This window comes from Conger conger, chromosome 5 (assembly GCF_963514075.1).
Source record: "Conger conger chromosome 5, fConCon1.1, whole genome shotgun sequence".
Lineage (NCBI taxonomy): Eukaryota > Metazoa > Chordata > Actinopteri > Anguilliformes > Congridae > Conger > Conger conger.
The window spans coordinates 35,985,849-36,004,954 of record NC_083764.1 but is presented as its reverse complement, the minus strand read 5'-3'; the positions used below and the strand labels follow the sequence as shown (position 1 = coordinate 36,004,954).

The 19,106-nt window shown below is 38.6% G+C and overlaps 1 protein-coding gene across 1 annotated transcript; it reads right to left on the bottom strand.

Annotated features, from left to right (window-relative positions):
• Positions 1-100: 100 nt before the first annotated feature.
• si:ch211-225h24.2 (uncharacterized protein LOC564539 homolog) lies at positions 101-18,926 on the bottom strand. The gene is made up of 4 exons (XM_061242472.1): positions 18,545-18,926; positions 11,415-11,462; positions 3,293-3,408; positions 101-2,374 (listed from the first exon to the last, which is right to left on the bottom strand). The coding sequence occupies exons 1-4, from the start codon at positions 18,629-18,631 to the stop codon at positions 2,011-2,013; spliced, it is 615 nt and encodes a 204-aa protein (XP_061098456.1). The 5' UTR covers positions 18,632-18,926; the 3' UTR covers positions 101-2,010.
• Between the last annotated feature and the right edge of the window lie 180 nt (positions 18,927-19,106).

Here is a 19,106-nt window from a genome sequence, read left to right as displayed (position 1 = left end):
TTCATTTTAAGTGGAAAGGTTATTTACATAACATAAAATCTACATGATAATATAAAAACATATGTTGTTGCCCAGAAATAAAATTCAAAAGAGCCAGATGTTCAAAACATTTTTTTTATTGTGATTGAAAAATATATGACTTAGGCTTTCAGTGGGTTCAGAGGACTGCCCTTCTCTGCAGTCTACCCGTATTTCTGTTAATCACATGATTGATTTAGGGCTGGAAGAATCAGTAGCTTTACAAAGTACAAGACAAAGACCCTATTGCATTGAATTCATACAATGGAATTTAGGTCAAGTAGTCAGTCTCCACCACTTGGGTGGCAAGAACTTCAGTGAAATGCATTTTGCACGTACAGTAAATGGAGGCTGAGCTGGCAAACAAAATGAATGAAAAGCTCATTTTAAACTTCTTCAGCAAATGCCAGGGAATAAGCATGACAAGTCAACAAATTAATACGGCATAAAAAAACATGTAGCCAACTACAATCTCTGAAAATTGCTCCATATATTAAGTTAAATGCAACTCCCAAAATGTTGCAATGTGAGCTTACGTATCGGTATAGTAACATAGCACTCTTTCTCTACTTGGCAGCGGGTTTATTACTATGCTGTAGCTCAAATGGTACAACCTGGAAAACAGGAAGGTCTACGTAAGCAAGGAGCGGCACTCTAACGGTATTGCATTCAGAAAAGGCTTGATCCAGTGTGCTTTCTAACGCAGTAAACAAAACCCTACTTGCCATTCCAGCGATCACACGTCAGTTACCCTCTATCCACAGTGCTACATTTCATTACAGCTACATTCATTTCCAGCAATCGTATATACATTTCACTTCGCAGTCTGTAAAATGACATTAATAATATTTACCATTATCACATTTGGTGTTATCATATGCTGTGTCTAACACTTTTGCTGGTGCCACTTTATTAGATTTTAAAATGCCAAAAATCAGTGCCCTTAAATAAACTAAAGCTTAGGCACAAAGGTGTCTTCAAAGAAAACATACACTCACGCTCGCATGCACACATACACACACTCACACACACAGGAAAGGTTAAGTTAAATATAATTGCACAGAGCATATTTAGCCCATAAGCTGCACACACAGTGAGCCAAGGCTCCATGTTTGTTCCGTTCTGCTCTGCTCCCAAGGGCAGAGACCATTTACCTGGCACATACACTTTACATACAGTAGCAAGTCCTTTTTCCTTTCAAGGTTCATTCCAAATGCAAAATACTTATTTTATCAAATTATAAAGGCCAGAACCTGTCTTAAAGGTAGTATAAGGTATGCATGTACGTGTTTTCTTTTGGTGGGTTTTCACAATATTTAAACCTCTATTGTTTTCTCTCTTTCCTACCTAGTCTTTCCTCTTTCCAGTCTAGAGATACAGCAGGAACCAGTCAAGATCCCATGGCACAACATCCTTTTTTTCTTTTGTAAATTGTACAGTATGCTTCAGTGTGAAATTAACAAACCTGGGGTGTCTGAGGTTGAACAGTGAAGTGGGTTTACATTTAAAGCTGGATATATCCAGCATTTAAATATTTGTCTAAATAGTAACTGACTTGGTACATTTAAATAAATGCTTATATTAAATGAGAATTTAAATGAGTTATTTTCAGATATTCTAGAAAAAAGTTTAATGTAACAATTTGAAGTCAAGTCGGGCATCCTCAATGCTGGTCCCAGGGTTTTATGTTTTACGTGTTACTCAGCAGTTAATAGATTAATCAATACAGTTGATTACAGTTAACTTCACCTGTGGTGTAAGCTGGTTGCTGGTTTTAATATAGCTCTCCAGAACCAGGGTTGTTTTCAGGAGAGGCTGTTTAACTGACAAGCTAAAAATTTACCTTCAGAAACTAGCTTGAAATTCACTAGTGTGTATGCAAACCAATGGGAATCTGCATACCGCTCATAAGAACATTATGAAACGGTTCAAAACAGCAGCACAGAGTCAGGCAGGCATTTGTATTCTCTTTGTCAAACCATAAGTCTAGCATTATTTGAGCCCCTCCCAGTTTTCCGAGACACTCCCGCGACTCCGTCTCCGAATGCCAGCCAACTTGCCCTTGGCCCTGGCAGTCCACCGGATCCCGGAGTCATGTGACGTGGACAGATTGGCGTACCGGGAAGAGTCTTCCTCCAGGCCGGGCCAGGGGCGGCTCTTCTCGGTCACGGCCGCTGAGTCCTCCTCCTCTTCCTCTGTCGCCTCGCTGATGTGGGGCGGCTCCCAGCCCTCCATCTTGTCCATCTTCCTCGTGGGTGTGATCTGTTTCATGGTCATGGTGACGCTGTCCCAGAAGCAGTGACTCTTCTCCATGAACGCGCTGCTCTTCTCCTCCTCCTTGCTCTTTTTGCTGGACCTGTTCAGATGGACGGAAGAGACGGTTCAGCCGCGGGAAGTTATGAACGGGAGCGTGCAGCTAGAGAATCTCCCGCAGCGGAACTTGCACGCCACGTTAAACGGAGAGCCTTTCTGGGAGGCACAGGGAAAATTTATTGGTCTGGGTTGACCTCAGAGCTCTCCGGCTCTTTCTCCAGAAAGTGGTGTAACAGGATGTGCCTGTGGTGAATCTGACGGCCCTGTTCTTCCAGGGAGGGTGAAACGGAGGGGGGGTGGGGCGGGGTCGGCGGAAATGGAGGGGGGGGCATTCCATGCATTTCACCCAGTCGGGGGCCGAAAAGACCTCCAGGGGGTATTTCTCAGACAATATAACATCCTTGTTAGGGCGTGGTACGTAAATATTTAAAAGGTTACCACTGCCCTTTAGCGGGGATCTCAGACTCATCTGTTGGAGGGTCACATTGTCTGCTGGTTTTCAAAATGTATCGCTGTTATGAATGCCAGAAGAATTGGAGGAAATTACTGTACTTTACCATGCATTGTCAAATACAGTTGGGATACATGAGAAAGGGATGGGGCGATGAAGTGATTGGCTTATGTTGACACATGCACAGAGGCATGTGTCAACATGTATATATATGTATATGTATATATGCAATATATATATACATTCAGTATGTATTCACATTTTGTGGAGGGGATTTGGGTTCTTTCCAATCAAGTCCACACGCATCTCCGGTATTTCAGTGGGCTCAAACACAAACTCCCTCCCCAGGCTATATCTGTCTGACACAAAGACTCAGGGTGAACTTCATATGAATTCTCTACTTTTGACTATGGACAAAAAGTAAGATCTCAGGAACACAGGAGTGAGCACATCACATCTTTCTGTTAGATGAGAGCATTATAGTAGCACATAGAAACAACAAGCCTTTACCCTTTTCCCTCAGCTGCAGTGACACCAGTCAGCAAAAGGTGTTCATCGTCTGGAGCGAAAAACATCTTCTTATCCCGCTTCTCCTTCTTGGACTTCACTTTCTTAACTTTTCCATCCTGTTTTTGACAGGAAATAAAGGTAGGATATGATGAGAACTTCGGTGTACATTTAAACATTTTTTAAAAGATCTGAACAGAAACAAAGCTCTTAATTCTAATTCAAATATCACACTGCAGGAGGAAACCTTTCAAAAAGGAGACCATAGATTTGTCTGTGACTGAAGATTACAAGGGAGCTTATTTAAAATTGATGCATCACAACAGCTGAAGCATCCAAAATACAGCAATTTAATTAAAGGCCTCGGATTACACTCTGAGGCAATAAATCCAAGAACAAGCTGGGTTAGACATACAGTACACTCATTGACTAAAAGGGCCACCTATTTAGCACATGCCTGGCACATTCAACATGGCACTTTCCCTGCATTTCATTTTAAAATGCATATTTACTTTCTTGCAGAGAACTAAAACACTGCAGTGTGTGTGTGTGTGTGTGTGTGTCTACGGCACTTTTTAAATAATTGTTTGATGCATAAGGAGGGAGCGTGTTCCAACATTGAGGAGTATTACTATACATGGCACCCTTCCCTTTTATTTATTTCCTCTAGCTATGGAGTGAAACCCCATGTTTTCAGTTTTAAACTATTGCTGTGACTGAGGCAAGTGCAGTCCTCTCCAAACTTATTCAATCATAAATAAGAGTAAAGAAACTGCCATCCAACATAGCTGTATTGTTTATGTTGTGTTCAAAAATGGGAAATAATGTTCTGTTATATTAAAACATGTCCAAATTATTTACACCCCTAGTAATTAAATGAACTCCAACAACAATAAATCTGCATTAACTTCTACTTCTTCTAGTTATTTCTAGTCTTAGGGAACTGTACTGTGGCCTATCATGGCTTTCTGTTCAACTGGGGTATGAAAAGGGGGTAACATGTTAAATCTATGCATCATCTATCACCACAAAAATTACAAGGAAATTAGACAAATGGTTATTGACCTTCAACTTATGGTATGGCTATAGACAAAAAGATAAAGATAAAGATATCACTTTCCGCTATTTGGTCAATAATACATTAAAAGCCACTGGAACAGTGGTATACATGCCCGGTAGAGGAGGACACATGTGTATCTTGTTCCTACAAACAGCAAAGCAGATGAATTGGGAGAAAATGAAAATCAAAGGGCCACGGCTGTTAAGACACAAAACTTGGTTGCATCTTGGGGATAAAAAATATCCAAATCAGGCACCACTTCCATGGCAATATGATATGGTGAGATGAAACAAAAATTAAGCTTTTAGACCATGCAGCAGTGGTTTGGCATCAGAAGAATGCTTATGTTGAAAAGGACATAATACCCACAGTGTAATATCATGGTGGATCTTTGATGTTATGGGTTTGTTCTGTAGCTATTGGTCATGGGACTCTTGGCAAGGCCAATGGAATCATGAACATCATCAAAGACGCTTTGGTCTAAAATCTCTCGCTCTTCCCACATTCTGCAAATCGATCTTTCTGCACAACAATGTTCCCTAGCTTACCTCACAATGAACCATGGTATGGTTAAGGAGAGTGCTATTTTGTTGGATTCTGACTGAACCATTATTAAAGTAGAATATGTTCCATGTGTTTGAGAATTGAAATATAGACAAAAAAAAGACCCATTATGTCTTGATTTGCCTCTGATTTGCTACAATTTTAGATTTTAAATCACACAATTAACATTCAGATGTTTTTGAGAATCTAATACATTTTGGTTTCACTATGTAGAAATGAGAGAGGTGTTCATACATACTCCCCCCATTTCAGGGCACCATACTGCTTGGGACACATGGCTTCACAGGTGTTTGTAATTGCTCAGGTGTGTTTAATTGTCTCCTTAATGCACGTATACAAGAGCTCTCTGCACCTAAACTTTCCTCTCGTCTTTTGATTACCTTTGGAGACTATGATTGCTGTTTATCAACATGAGGACCAAAGCTGAGTCAATGAAAGTCAAAGAAGCCATTATGAGACTGAGATACAAGTATAAAACGGTTAGAGACATCGGCCAAACCTTAGGCTTACCAAAATTGACTGTTTCGAACATAATTAAAAAGAAAGAGAGCACTGGTGAGCTTACTAATTGCAAAGGGACTGGCAGGCCAAGGAAGACCTCCACAGCTGATGACAGAAGAATTATCTCCATAATGAAGAAGAACCCCCAAACACCTGTCCAGCAGATCAGAAACACTCTTCAGGTGTGGATTTACCAGTGACCACTGTCCACAGAAGACTTCATGGACAGAAATACAGAAGCTACACTGCAAGATGCAAACCACCGGATGGCTGGGTTACAGTTTGCCAAAATGTACTTAAGAGCAAGCACAGTTCTGGGAAAAGGTCTTATAGACAGATAAGAAGGTAACTTATATCAGGGATGCCAAGAGCAAAGTATGGAGGAGATAAGGAACTGCCCAAAATCCAAAGCCAACCAAATGCAAACCAAAGCATACCACCTCATCTGTGAAATACATGACTGCCGAAAGATAAGGGCAACTCCATAGTAATGTCAACCTGAGCATGAAAAAAATAAACTTACTTTCAAATTAAACTTATTATGTCTCAAACAGTGGATTGTGACCATTTTGAAATGGTAGGCTTAAAAATTGATTTATTAGTCCCATTACCATTGAAATCAATGATATTTGGCAGCCATCTTGAAAACACCTGAATAAGGTGCAGTACCCTGTAAATACATGTTGACTGCCCAGGGTAATCCAGGGTATTCACTGTAAGCACTAACGGGTGCATGGTGCTAAAAAGTTATTCCCAATGGGTGAAAACTGGGGAAACTTTCACCTGGGGGAATGCTAATGCCACGTCTGGGAAACTGCCAGCTTTTTTTAAATCACTGACATTTTGTCAGGGCACCAATAAATAAACAAGTCTGAAAACGGAGGGGTCATTATGAGAAAAGAAAAGCTAGTCAGAGGCTGAGGGTCAAAAAAGATGGGAGGGCTTCAAAGGTGTACTTATCATAAAATGTAACCATAACGCATCTAATCATAAACACTGCCCCCAATGAGTGAATGATAAATGATAGTGATTTGTTCTGGAAAATAAAACCACAACAATGTGAAATATGGAAAAAGAATGCCAATGGTGGAAACTTGAAAAATTTAGGAATTAATAATAACAAGGCCAAGCAATTTATTTATTTTCTTTATTTTCTTTGTTTAGCCTTCCAACTTAGTTCACTCCTTTCTCACATTTCATAGCTTGTTTTACATTCTTCTTTTTCCTTGTTTGGATTAGCTACATCCAATGCAAAATGATTTAAAATTTTGGTATGAAAGGCCTTCCATGCCTTAACACACAAGAGTGTAAATACACCGTTTATTATAACAGGACTGTCAGTGTTGTAACTCATCAATCATTTAAACTGTACAAAAACCAACCATGCGGTGTTGGATTCGGTATAGCACACAATTAAAGTGCAGTTTTCCTGGCTCCTCTAATGACAGACACTGTATACAGGCCAGGCCAGTTTCTCAGAAGCATCCCATCCACCACAGCTCCGCTGTCACACAGGAATTTCAGTCAGATGAATCACAGTTTACTTTACTGAGGAGGCAGTCTTTTGGAAATGATGCAAACCATTTGGCTCTAGTTACTTGAGGACAACTCTATTCACAGTCACAGGGAAGGGATATTCACAGGACAGGGATATTCACATGGAAATTTCCTCATCCATCCTTAGTACTATTCTACATTTTTGGTTATTGTTTTCTTCCAGTCCATTTTCATTTTAAATATACATGTGCATAGTGTTTCGGCTATACCTGAGGTTTATTTCAACCACAGTTTAAGAGGCTTGCAGTATTGTAGCCCAAGTCCTTGTTAGTTATAATCTCAGCAGACAATATTCCCCCACCCCCCTTTTCTAAGGCAGGATATGACGAAACACACTTCGGTAAGTACAAATCTGCCAAAAATAAATGCAAGAGGGACAGACAAAGCAAGTCTGCTTCCTTTCGATGAAACTTTGAAGCTTGAAAACAAAATCAGCAAACCTGTCTCAAAATGTTTTGATCTCTTTTCTTAAAAATGTCCTGACTCAAATTGCTATGCATATATTTATAAATAAATACATTCCAGTGTCAGTTCTCACTTGCATCAAACAAATAATAAAAATAACTTTCTAAAAGCTTGTTGTACTGGTGACAAACTTCTATGGTCACCGGTACAAAATTAAGTGACTGAAATCATGACATTTATTTGTTTAAATGACACATTAAAAGTCAAAGTCAAACTGCATAAATGCAGGCACACATATACATATGCAAACCACCTCAATGCTCTCAAAGTGATCACAAACTCCCTTCTTTAAAATAGAAACTTACTTTAATAGAGTACCCATTTATTATGGCATTTGAGCAGATCACACCAGCTGATATGTTCTACAGTTATACAGATTTATGCTGCTGTAGCTTGAGATTTGTACCTTTTGAGTTTGTGGAACATTTTAATAAAACATTTTTAAAAAAATTGATGAATGTCCTATGGAAAATGGCTCAAAATTAACTCTAAACATTCTCCTCTCATGCTTTGATGGTAGGGTCAGGATATGTATGGGTAATTCCTCCTCAACTCAAGACACTTTTGGACTGAATCATCACAGATTTTAATGAGATTTGGCATGGTGATTTAGCCCCATAAGAAACCCCTGGAACCAAAATGACATTCTTAATCTAGGAGCTATGGGCTAATAAATTTGTACTCTTTTGCGTGACTTCATGAAACCAGAAATTAGTGATACAAAACCGTGTCGTGCTACTTCAAATAAGTCACAATATCTTGGCAATGACTCAAATTTCCAAGACCAAATATTCTGGAACTGGCATTGACACGTATTGGGCTGTATTTTCCGATGGCAACAGAAAATCGCTCAGTTCAGTTTAATAAGCAATATCATTCATGTAAATTAATAATTGAATTGTACGTTCTGCATTTTTAAATCATTCATTCACTGCGGCGAACAGATGTAATCTTCAGATATGGTTTAATTTTGATTAATCAAATTTAAAGGTACAGTAGGTAAGATTTTTGTGTTACTAAATTGTTACAAGACCACTGTAAATCCCTTCCTATCATTGGAAAAGGCATACTGACATATTGACTCACCCGCTACGTGTGTTTATAGTCCTTAAATTCAGGTTTCAAAATACGCAGTCGACAGGCCGGTAACAAAACATTGTATAGCTGTACAATAATTCAAGCTCATTGGTTGAAAATTGGTTCTAATTGCCACAGCCAATTGCGTTTCAACTTCAGCACCTTCACAGAGAAGGGGTGGGATAAACAGTGTTGTGGTTCAAGCGTGTTTGTTGCTGCAATTCCTCTCTTGACCGTTAGAAGTCCGAAATTACCTATTGTACCTTTAAGAAATACTTTAAAACGTGCCAATATTTCTTAGTTATTGATTACCGTGTTTAAATTATAGAGCTACAGATTTAATGGGGAATGAAAAACAGCCCAAAATAAACGTTTAGGCAACGTCTTATTGAAATGACGTACAAATGGATTTTCAAGTAGATTTCTCTTATTTATGAGATTCATTAGAAAAATCAAGTCTGCACCTGCCGCAAAATAACATTTTGGGAGAAACACCTGCTTTAAAGTCTTAAAAGTAATGAAAAGAGTTGATTTGATTGGATATGAATCAATCAAGGTGCACCGCACCAACTGACAATATAATCCAGCATAATCCAGCCCAGTTTACACCTGTGCCACGTGCCTTGCTGCGTCCGAAAATGGTAATGTTCAATAGCCATGCCCAGTGCACCACGCACCGTGTTGTGTCCGAAAATGCCAATATTCAATAGCGAATGCACCTTGCAAAGCTCATTCTGGAAAATATGGCCCTATAAACTATAAAATCTAATGGAATTGCCCGTACGTAGTTAGGCTGCCTTTCTGTCATTTGTGGTCCTATGATATACATTTTTAAAATAATAAGGACAGGGATAAAGGGTGTCTTCGTTTGCAGTAAGAGGCAACAACATGCTCTATAGAGACGTGTCCAGGGAGGGGCAATAAGCATGCTTTATGGAGATCTGTAGAAAATCCAGGGGCCACAGCATCCATTGTAATAAATAGAATACATTGAGCAGGTGGGTGATGTCTGGATCCATTTATCTTGACCTCAAATAGTTGATATGAAAACTTTGAAAAAACGAATCTCTGCACAGCCCACACCTGTCAATTACCATTTCTAAGCATAATAAACAATATAAACAATAACCCCTGTTATATCCAATACATGCAGCTTGTGTAATAAAGTAAAAATGTTCCTAATAAAGTGCTCGGTGAGTGTATATATATTTTCTATTTTTATTTTTTTAACAATAGGATCTATAAAACGGAGGCAAGACACTCAATTTAGGGTTTATTACCTTTTTAAGATGCAAAGTTCTGACCCTAGTACAGGAATGCAGTGGAAACAAAATGCAAGGTTCTCTCTGTAAGTGGGAGTCAGTGGTACACAGTGCTGCTCCAGTTTTCTAAACTTCTCCCCTCCTTGCTTCATACCAAGGGTGGGAGGCGGCTCCCGTTATTTCTCTTTCTGACATTCAAATCTCAGACCCACAGCCAAAATACCCCAGCAGTAATCGCAAATTTGCTCATTTAAGCAGTTCTTTTCACCAGCTCTCTGTGACTACTTAAGCTTGCTGGAGTGAATAATGGAGGGCTTATTGGAAAGAAATCTTTCCACAACTGTGGTTTTCCTAATCAGAAAAAATTGTGTAGAAAAACTTAGTTTACATTAATACTGACAACTATAACACAAAGTCCCCTGGGACAGGAAGATAAGATTGTTCAAGGTACTGTTATGTCAATTTGCCCAGTGTGTATCTTCATAGACACCATAAAATGTCATATGCAGCAGTGTCACACATAAACAAGCTAAAAGTAGCAACAACAAAAAAAAGTTAAAGATGAAATTTCATCAATCTGGGTTATTAAAATGTTATTAAAATGAATAACTAATTCTTTTCAGAGATTGGGTCAATACCATTTAAATGAACTAAAATTATATTCATGAATTGAAAATAGTATAAAGGAATAAAGATTTTCCAGTAGTTATTAGAAAAGTTACTAGAGAATTCATCTCCTGAATTTAAAAACTGACCCACAACTCTGATGCTTAAAATAATTCAATGAACCATTGCACTAAAAGCACATTTTGTTTGGATACAACTAATGCCCCTTGGCTGCTTACTTGTTTTCATTGGTGTTTTGGAACTGATATATTGGCCTTGTGCTGTGGGCAAACCTCCAAACTTCCACCCAAAGACCAGGCATTTATAACTTATAACTATAGCTGTCTGATCTTGGGGTAGATGCCCAATTAACGAAGGTAGCATTAGTCTATTATTAGCTTTCATGAACTGCTCATGTTCTGTTCTCTTGTTCTCTTTTTAAATCTGCAGATTACTGGAAATGTCATATGTAAACATGGTACCTTTCTGAGTTTGGACAGCTGCTAAATAAACAACCAAGTAAAAAAAAAAAAAAAAAAAAAAAAAAAAAATTCCTTAATATGGTGTTAGGCCAGGATGTGTGGCTAAATATGACTTTTCCCTAGGCAAGAACATCTATTCTCATCATAAAATATTACATGTCTTTGAATTGATTATGTAGTTATTTAGCTGATTAGATTCCAAAAGTGAGGTATTCCACCTTTATCACAATTCCAATGTTTTGATATGCATTTATACAGCACACAACATATGCGGTTAATAAAACTTCAATACGAAATAGTCTTAATGACTGATGACTCTTTTTGTGTTGTTGAAACCATTTCTGGACCTTGCATAACATTGTTTTTCCAAAGCTTAAAGGAAACCAGGCACAGTGAAATTGTTACAGCGGCCATTACTTTGGACAATGGTTGGATCAGACTGGAGGCAGGAGCATTAGCACTGGGCAGGGAAGTGACACCATGTTAATGCTGTTTTTAGAAAGCACTGTTAAGTCAACAGGCCTGGCAGAGCAGAACAGCGGCGTGTTTACCTTCGAAGCAGGGCTCCCGGCTTCCTCCTCACCATCTGGGTCTTTATCCTGAAAGCAGAAAAGCATTGAGTTATCAGAGAGGAACCTCAGCGTACACACACAAACACCACGACGCGCACATGCCTTCCTGTGCTTGGCGAAAAGTATTTCTGGAACAGTAAAATAAACAGCCCAGCTTTGAAAAGCTGGGAGAGCTGGCAGGATCGGTGGATGCTATTTATACAGAAATGTTAAATGTAACAAAGAGTATCGTCCAGTATCGTGGTTGTGATACAACCATGTGCAGTTGTGTTCAGTTTTGTGTCATTTCTCCTTTTTTTCTTGTTGAGAATACCAGTTTTTCACTTTGTTTATGACCATCATACATAAAGTACACAAACACATAACTCAAGATAATCAATTCTGCCACCCCTCCCCCTTAACCTAGGGCCAAAAATATTTGTATTTTTTAATTAATTTTTATCTGAATAGGGACAATACCAAGAGACATAGCATCATTACTGCAAGTTAACACCAGGTTCATGTAGCTGACCACTCACAGGACTAGCCTAATTTAATTGAGTTGAAACCGAACACATTCTTGCCGTGTCTGCAACCTTAGACCTCCTGGGCCACAGTTGGCCAGTACCCCAATCAAGCGCTTGATACAGAAGTATTATGTTTTATGTAAGGCCAATCCAAGCATACGTGTCATCATTTGTCATTTACAGCAGTGACCTGAAGAAATTTGCTAAGGCAGGGGTGTCAAACTCCAGTCCTGGAGGGCCGCAGTGTCTCCTGGTTTTTGGTGTGCAGCAGCATGAGAGATGCTTCTGCAGACAGAGATTATAGCTATTGCTAGTTTCCAATGGCCGTTCCTTTTTTTAATATATAAATATATATATATATTATTTATATATATATATAAATAAAGGCAAAGGATTAAATAAGACACAAAGTGTAAAATGGAGAAAAACATGAATGTTAATAATAGGATATAAGAAACATAGGCTGTTAAAATACAAACATTCAATTATTGTTATATAGGTACACAAACCACAATATTACAAAAAAGGATACATGTGTGTTATACATTACATTGAATGCTAGTAGAAGAGTATTTCATAAAAATCTAACTTGATATGAGGACTAAAAATGCGAGCAGGTCTTTTCTGTTATAGCCAACATTTGACCTTTGAACTAATTTATACAGTAAGAGATATGTGAGTAAATCATGGCATGCAAATATAATTGTGCAGATCTTTTGGGAATATAGTGTCTTATAAATTTAAAACAATTTAAATTGTTCTAAGACTGATCCTTGTGGAATGCTTATCTGAATAGGTTCAAGGGATGACTTTGCAGAACACACTGCTCTCTGGATTGTAAAAATGAGACCACCCATCTTGAGGCTTGTATCAAAGAAATTGAATTTACATAACTTAGACACAAGATTGTCGTGGTTGTCAAGTGGCCTTCTCAGGTCAAGAAACACTGCTCCCACGACATTTCCCCCATCCAGCAAGGCCTTCACATTTTTAAGGATGCAGCAGATAGCCATTTCTGTAGAATAACCTGACCTAAAACCAAATTGTTGTGACTGTAACAGTTGTTTTGACTCAAGATCATAGATTAATTGTTCCGCCACTGCTTTTTCAAGTACCTTATATAGGACAGGAAGAATAAAAATTGAATGGCAATTGCATGCTAAATCAATTTCACCAGATTTAAATATACAGTCCCCTCCAATAGTATTGGAACAGAAAGGCCAATTCCTTTGTTTTTGCAATACACTGAATACACATCGGTTTGAGATAATGAAAATTAAAAAATGAACATGAAACAAGAGTTTAGAATTTCAGCTTTTATTTCCTGGTATTCATACCTAGATGTGTTAAACCAGTGGTTCCCAAACTCAGTCCTGCGGGACCCCTGTGTATGCTGGTTTTTGTTCCAACCACAATTGCAATTACAGAACTTTAACAAGCTGTTAATTCTTTCTTAATTATGTGCTATTGGTGTTTCAAGGGGCTATTAAACCTCTTAAACCACGTTATGTCAGACATAGCCATGAATAATAAAATTGTTTAACCTCAGTCTCACATTTGATCAAATATTGTGACCTCTTTTTATGTGATTGTTTGCAATATAGCACAATCAAAACATGGGGGTTTTATTCTTCATGGCATGCATAGCTATGTCTGAGAAAATGTGGTTTAAGCGGGTAAATAATCCCTCTGAACATAGAAGGCAAATAAGAAAAATGAACAGCTGGTTGCAAAAAAAACAAGCAAAGGACTGAGTTTGGGAACCACTGTGCTAAACTACTTAGAACATAGCACCTTTGCGATCAGACCACCCAATTCTTAGGTGTGCAAAAGTATTGGAACAGAGAGTATTTAAGTAAATGAAAAACACTTAATATTTGGTAGCATATCCCTTGCTTGCAATAAATGCATCAAGCCTGCAACGCACTGACATCGCCAAACTGTTGCATTCTTCTGGGGGGGGGGGGGGGGTTCCCTTTCAATCTCCGCTTCCGCTTCCGCTGCTCAATTGGGTTAAGGTCTGGTGATTGACTTGGCCAGTCTAAAACCTTCCTCTTCCTCTCCTGAATTATTTTGTTGTGCTGACAGCGTGTTTTGGGTCATTGTCTTGCTGCATGATAAAGTTTGTCCAAAATTAGTTTGGACGCATTTCTCCGTAAGTTGGCAGAAAGTTTTTGCAGACTTCTGAATTAATTCTGCTGCTACCACCATAAGTGACATTATCAATAAATATTAGTGAGGCCACTCCAGAATCAGCCATTTGAGATACCTTCACCCCTGCCCTGTGGAGATTGTTTGTGATGACTGACTGATGTTTTGGGGTTTTTATTCACATCTCTCACAATGTTTCAGTCATCAACTGCTGTTGTTTTCCTTGGTCAACCTGTCTGATGCACAAGCAGTTTATTTATTTTTCAAGACATTCCAAGTCGTACTATCTCAAATGCTTGGCTCTGATCGATAAACCCTCTTTTCTAAAAATGGCTTCCTTTTCTCCCTAAGTTTTCATGTTGATTTATCTTTTCTAACATAAATGCAGTCTTTACAGGCAAATCCCAAGGCTAAAACCAAGAGCAGACATTCAGAACTATTTATTGTTTAACCAATCAATCTAACAGGACACATCTGGGCAACAGGAAGCACCAGTCAGTCACATGTTCCAATACCTTTGCTCACCTAAAAATTTGGTGGCCTAATAAAAAAGGTGATATGTTCAAAGTTGTTTAACAAATCTAGATTAAAAACTTTGGTCTTAGAATTTGTTCGTTTATGTATTAGGCTTCATCCACCTCTCTGATGAAAAAATAATCCATTGAGTCCTTTATTCCATTCACTTTAAGTTGTCTTATTAAATGTGGCTTATTATTTGTTAGTTTACTTAAATCCCTATAAGACAAACTCAAATCAGACCCCTTCCGCAGAAGCTCCAAATCATTAATATAGATATAGAGAGATATAGATGGACGTAGACATTTCTAAATAAATTAATGAATCGCATCCATTAGATATGAGTGTCTAATGAGGAAACTAAAGCAGGACCAGATTTATTACTTGAGGTAAACGAGTAATAATACTGCCTTCGCCCTACACAGATCTACATAGAGTTGGAAAGTTCTAGCTAAGCATGCAGGGAAAATAATTCCCCAACAAAAAGAGCATTATGACATCCCAATCAGGACATTAACCATTTAACACCATTCTTCTGGTTACTCTGTCCATATGGTAAGTTTGGATACCTACTGATTTTCTGCAATCTGGGATAGGAGCTGGCATTAGCATACATGGACCACAGACACTTTGTTCATAAAGGGATTCTTTTGAATTAAATGGCAATTCTAAGCAGTAGAATTATAGTAATACACACCATCAATGCCGAAAGTCATATTCACATGTACAATATCACTTTTTCTAGGACAAAAGCAAAAATCCCCCAATGTGGAAGCAAGAAAAACAAGATCAGCATAATTTTACCTTCACCATGTTCAAATTGGTTCACAGGGGAGAATTTTTCATATTATTTTCATTGAAGCATAAAACCAGTTACATTGCTATTACTTCAATTACTCTTATGTGATCGTGTTTCAAGAGATGTGTGTTTTAATTTGAAGTTATAGTTGCAACACAAACACTCAATCTTTTGAGTTTTAGTTGATCCCTGTCAGGAAGAGACAAAATAATGACTTGTGCAATTGTTATTCATGTTGGGACATGAGTCTCCATTTTGTTCTTTACCAAAAATATTGACAACATAGCCTCCAAAGGTATCAGTGATTAAGCGCAAAGAAAAGAGTCACAAAGTTTATCCAGTGTTTCCCAACCGTTGTGCCGTCAGACAAGCTCAGTTGTGCCATGTGAAAAATCATTTTAAAAAGGTTAAAGTCTGAGACATGAGTCGTGCTCGTTTCAGCGAAGGCAAATCATGAGGTCTAAGACATGTCTGTGCAGTGAACATTCAGCTATGACCAACTGAAGATGTTTAAGATGCATCTATGCTCACTTCAGCGAGGGTAAATCGAAGAAGTCCGAGATGTGTCTGTGCAGTGCACACTTCAGCTAAGGCAAATCGAAGAGGTTTAAGAACCGTCTATGCAGTGCCTACTTCAGCTGCTGCCACAGAAGATCAAAGGCCAGGAAGCCACCAAACTCACTCCCACCCAGCACTGACAACAGAATTGTTGCCTCTCTTACAAGAGTTCAGTGAGTTTTCAGGTTAGTTAACTAAACTGGTGTCAAATTATTTCTATGAAACGAATCACTTGGTTTTAGTTATAGTCTTGGAACTATGTTTTTGTTGGACATGGATGGATTTAGATGGAAATGAAAAGTGCACTCATTTCTACTTTTTTTAGACTTTCACACTAAGGAGCAGATTAGGAACCATTTATGAAAAATGAGGACCAGCCTTGACATGCCCTTTTAATTTTACTCCAGGATAGGAGTTACAGTATCACCACACTTGAATAGGTTACTTCACCAACTTTTTACATAAGACAGATTTCTATAGAAAAAAAAGCCAGGTCCATGATCGACATAAGTGTTTTTTCAGTTTAGTTTATCTTCATGTGTTTGTCTATATTGACTGGACATGGTGGGAGCATGCAAAGGTCATCAGTACAACAATTTGTCAACATCATGTGTGGTTTTCTTTGTGGGTTTTTTTGTTGGTGGCCATCTTCCTGACATTCTTTTGCCAGTATAAGCATACCAAATAATCCCATAAGCATACCCAATATAGCCTCAGAATACATCCTACTAGGTACATAAAACATTATATTTATGAATAAAATGGCAACAACACAACATTCCAATTTTAAAGAAAAATCCATTTGATGTAGGAAAGGCTTTGGATGCAAATCACCAAATTTGCTTGGCCCTTTGGCCGAGGAAAGAGACGCAATATTTGTTTTTATGGAGCATGGATCAAGTAAACCATGACACTGCTGTACTGGCTGGACAGCTGACTTTTGGATCTGTCTAAGAGGAGCATTAAAATATGAAGCATGCCTTCTGTTTCCCTAGAAAGCATATCTGCCATTCCAACCGCTTACTGGATAAATGAGAATGAAGTAATTATTTTGTCTCTACAAATACTGAAACAGACATTTTAATGGTAACAGGCCTCTTGACTAAACTCTTCTTGACAAGGTAAGTGCTCAATGAGAGTTTTTCCCATGTAATCTTTACGTTCCTTACCTTAGCTCAGGGGTGTCGAACTCCAGTCCTGGAGGGCTGCAGTGTCTGCTAGTATTTCTGGTTTCCTTTCAATCAGCAGCCAATTAAGGCCTTGAGAACAAGGTGTGTGGACTCTTTAGCCAATGAAAGACTTCAAATTCATCTCTCATGCTGATGCACACCAAAAACCAGCAGACACTGCAGCCCTCCAGGACTGGAGTTTGACACCCCTGCCTTAGCTAGTTTCTTCAGGTCACTGCTGTAAATTACAAATAATGACAAATATGCTTGGATTGGCCTAACATAAAACATAATACTTCTGTATCAAGCGCTTGATTGGGGTACTGGCCAACTGTGGCCCAGGAGGTCTAAGGTTGCAGCCATGGTAAGAATGTGTTCGGTTACAACTCAATTCAATCAGGCTAATCCTGTGAGTGGTCATTCCTGAAGCAGAATCTACACCTGCAAATGAGGAATCTGCGAATTGACACAAATTGAGTGAACTGAAAGAGTTGAAAGAATGAACTGTCCTCTTTTTGCAGGCAGAACCTGCAAGATTTTCCCATTGCTATTGGTTCCATGAAATGGGTTCCATTTCCCCCCCACATCTAAGATGATGTTTGAACTAAGACTGTAATGTGAAACATGGCAATTGACTGGACTACTCATCAACACGTTGGAATTCACTGGGGATTAACCGAAGATTAGAGCCGTCAGCAAAAGAAAGATTTCCAGTTTTGCCAATAAAAATAATCTTAACCCCTGGTATACTGCCATGACACGTTATATTTAAACATTCTAAAGACAGAGAATTGTGGTTGAAATGCAATGAAATGCCCACAAAATGACGTTCATATTACTACGTAGGCTACTACACCCATCGACATCCGACAAAGCAATTTACCGGTTTCATCCTTCTTTCAACTTTTTGCGCAAACAATTCGTGATTACATAGTGGTAGAGGTTCAAAAATGAGTTTCAAAATGAGTTTGAACACCACTTGTGAACTAAAAATAAATGCATTGTGCTTTCCCATTGAAACGTAAACCTACTAGCTAACTGAACCGTATCGCACCAAATCTAGTCAACAACCGTTTTCCTGTTAGCAGTGAAGTATGACATGGCTGTATGCTAACCTACAGAACCTGATTGCTCTTTGGCCACACAGGCACTTCTTAGGGGTTAACCATTGTTCATTGCCGTGAGTCAATGTACCATAACTTTTAGTTTAGAACAGAAACTAGTAACCGAAATGCAAACATACCTCCCTTTATGTAATTTGCATCCATCAAGTTATACAATTCATACACAATGATTCAAAACGGCCAGTTAGTATTTATATTGCTCAGAAAAATCTAGAAATTTTAATTACACTATGCAGACTACTTTCTTTGTTAGTTATCGCCATACAGTAGCTAGCGAATATCTTACCTTATACGTGTGTCGGTGATGCCATGACATGTCGTCCTCCTCCGATGCGTATTCTACTAACACTTTACCCCTGCTCTTCTTAAACATTTTTGTTTTTATCCGTTTTGCACCTTCGAGTCTATTTTCGCTGGTAAAAGAATGTTTAACAGGCTGAGTGCTGTCAACTTGGCAGCATCTAGGGTAGGGGGAGGGAGATTAGTTTCAGGAGAGATCGCAATGAAGCACCACCTAACGAAAGTGCTTGCTTGCTGTAGAAGATCTCGGAAAGTTTCTGCAAAAATAATTTCCCCCCTTACACGCTTTGAGCGGAGGCGCTTTGGTGACTGTGTTCCACAGACAGAGCGAAATTAATTAGTTTATGTGATGTTTGACTGTGGAATTGTAACCAACACCTGGTCCTTTAAAAATCGCCCCTCCCATTTCTCTCGCGGTTCTCCCCCTCTTACCGTGTTGCCAAACAACCCCAGTTTTATGGTTGCCATGGTAAGTTGCAGAGGGCTGTTACTTTCTTGTCAATTTTTGAGAGGGGTATAACAATTGTCTTTAGCTAAAACATTTTCTG

Coding starts and splice junctions, on each gene's coding strand:
- si:ch211-225h24.2 (XM_061242472.1), bottom strand. CDS start 18,631: ATGTTTAAGAAGAGCAGGGGTAAAGTGTTAGTAGAATACGCATCGGAG. Junction 11,463..18,544: donor ATCACCGACACACGTATAAG/GTAAGATATTCG, acceptor TTCTGCTTTCAG/GATAAAGACCCAGATGGTGA. Junction 3,409..11,414: donor CCGGGAGCCCTGCTTCGAAG/GTAAACACGCCG, acceptor TGTCAAAAACAG/GATGGAAAAGTTAAGAAAGT.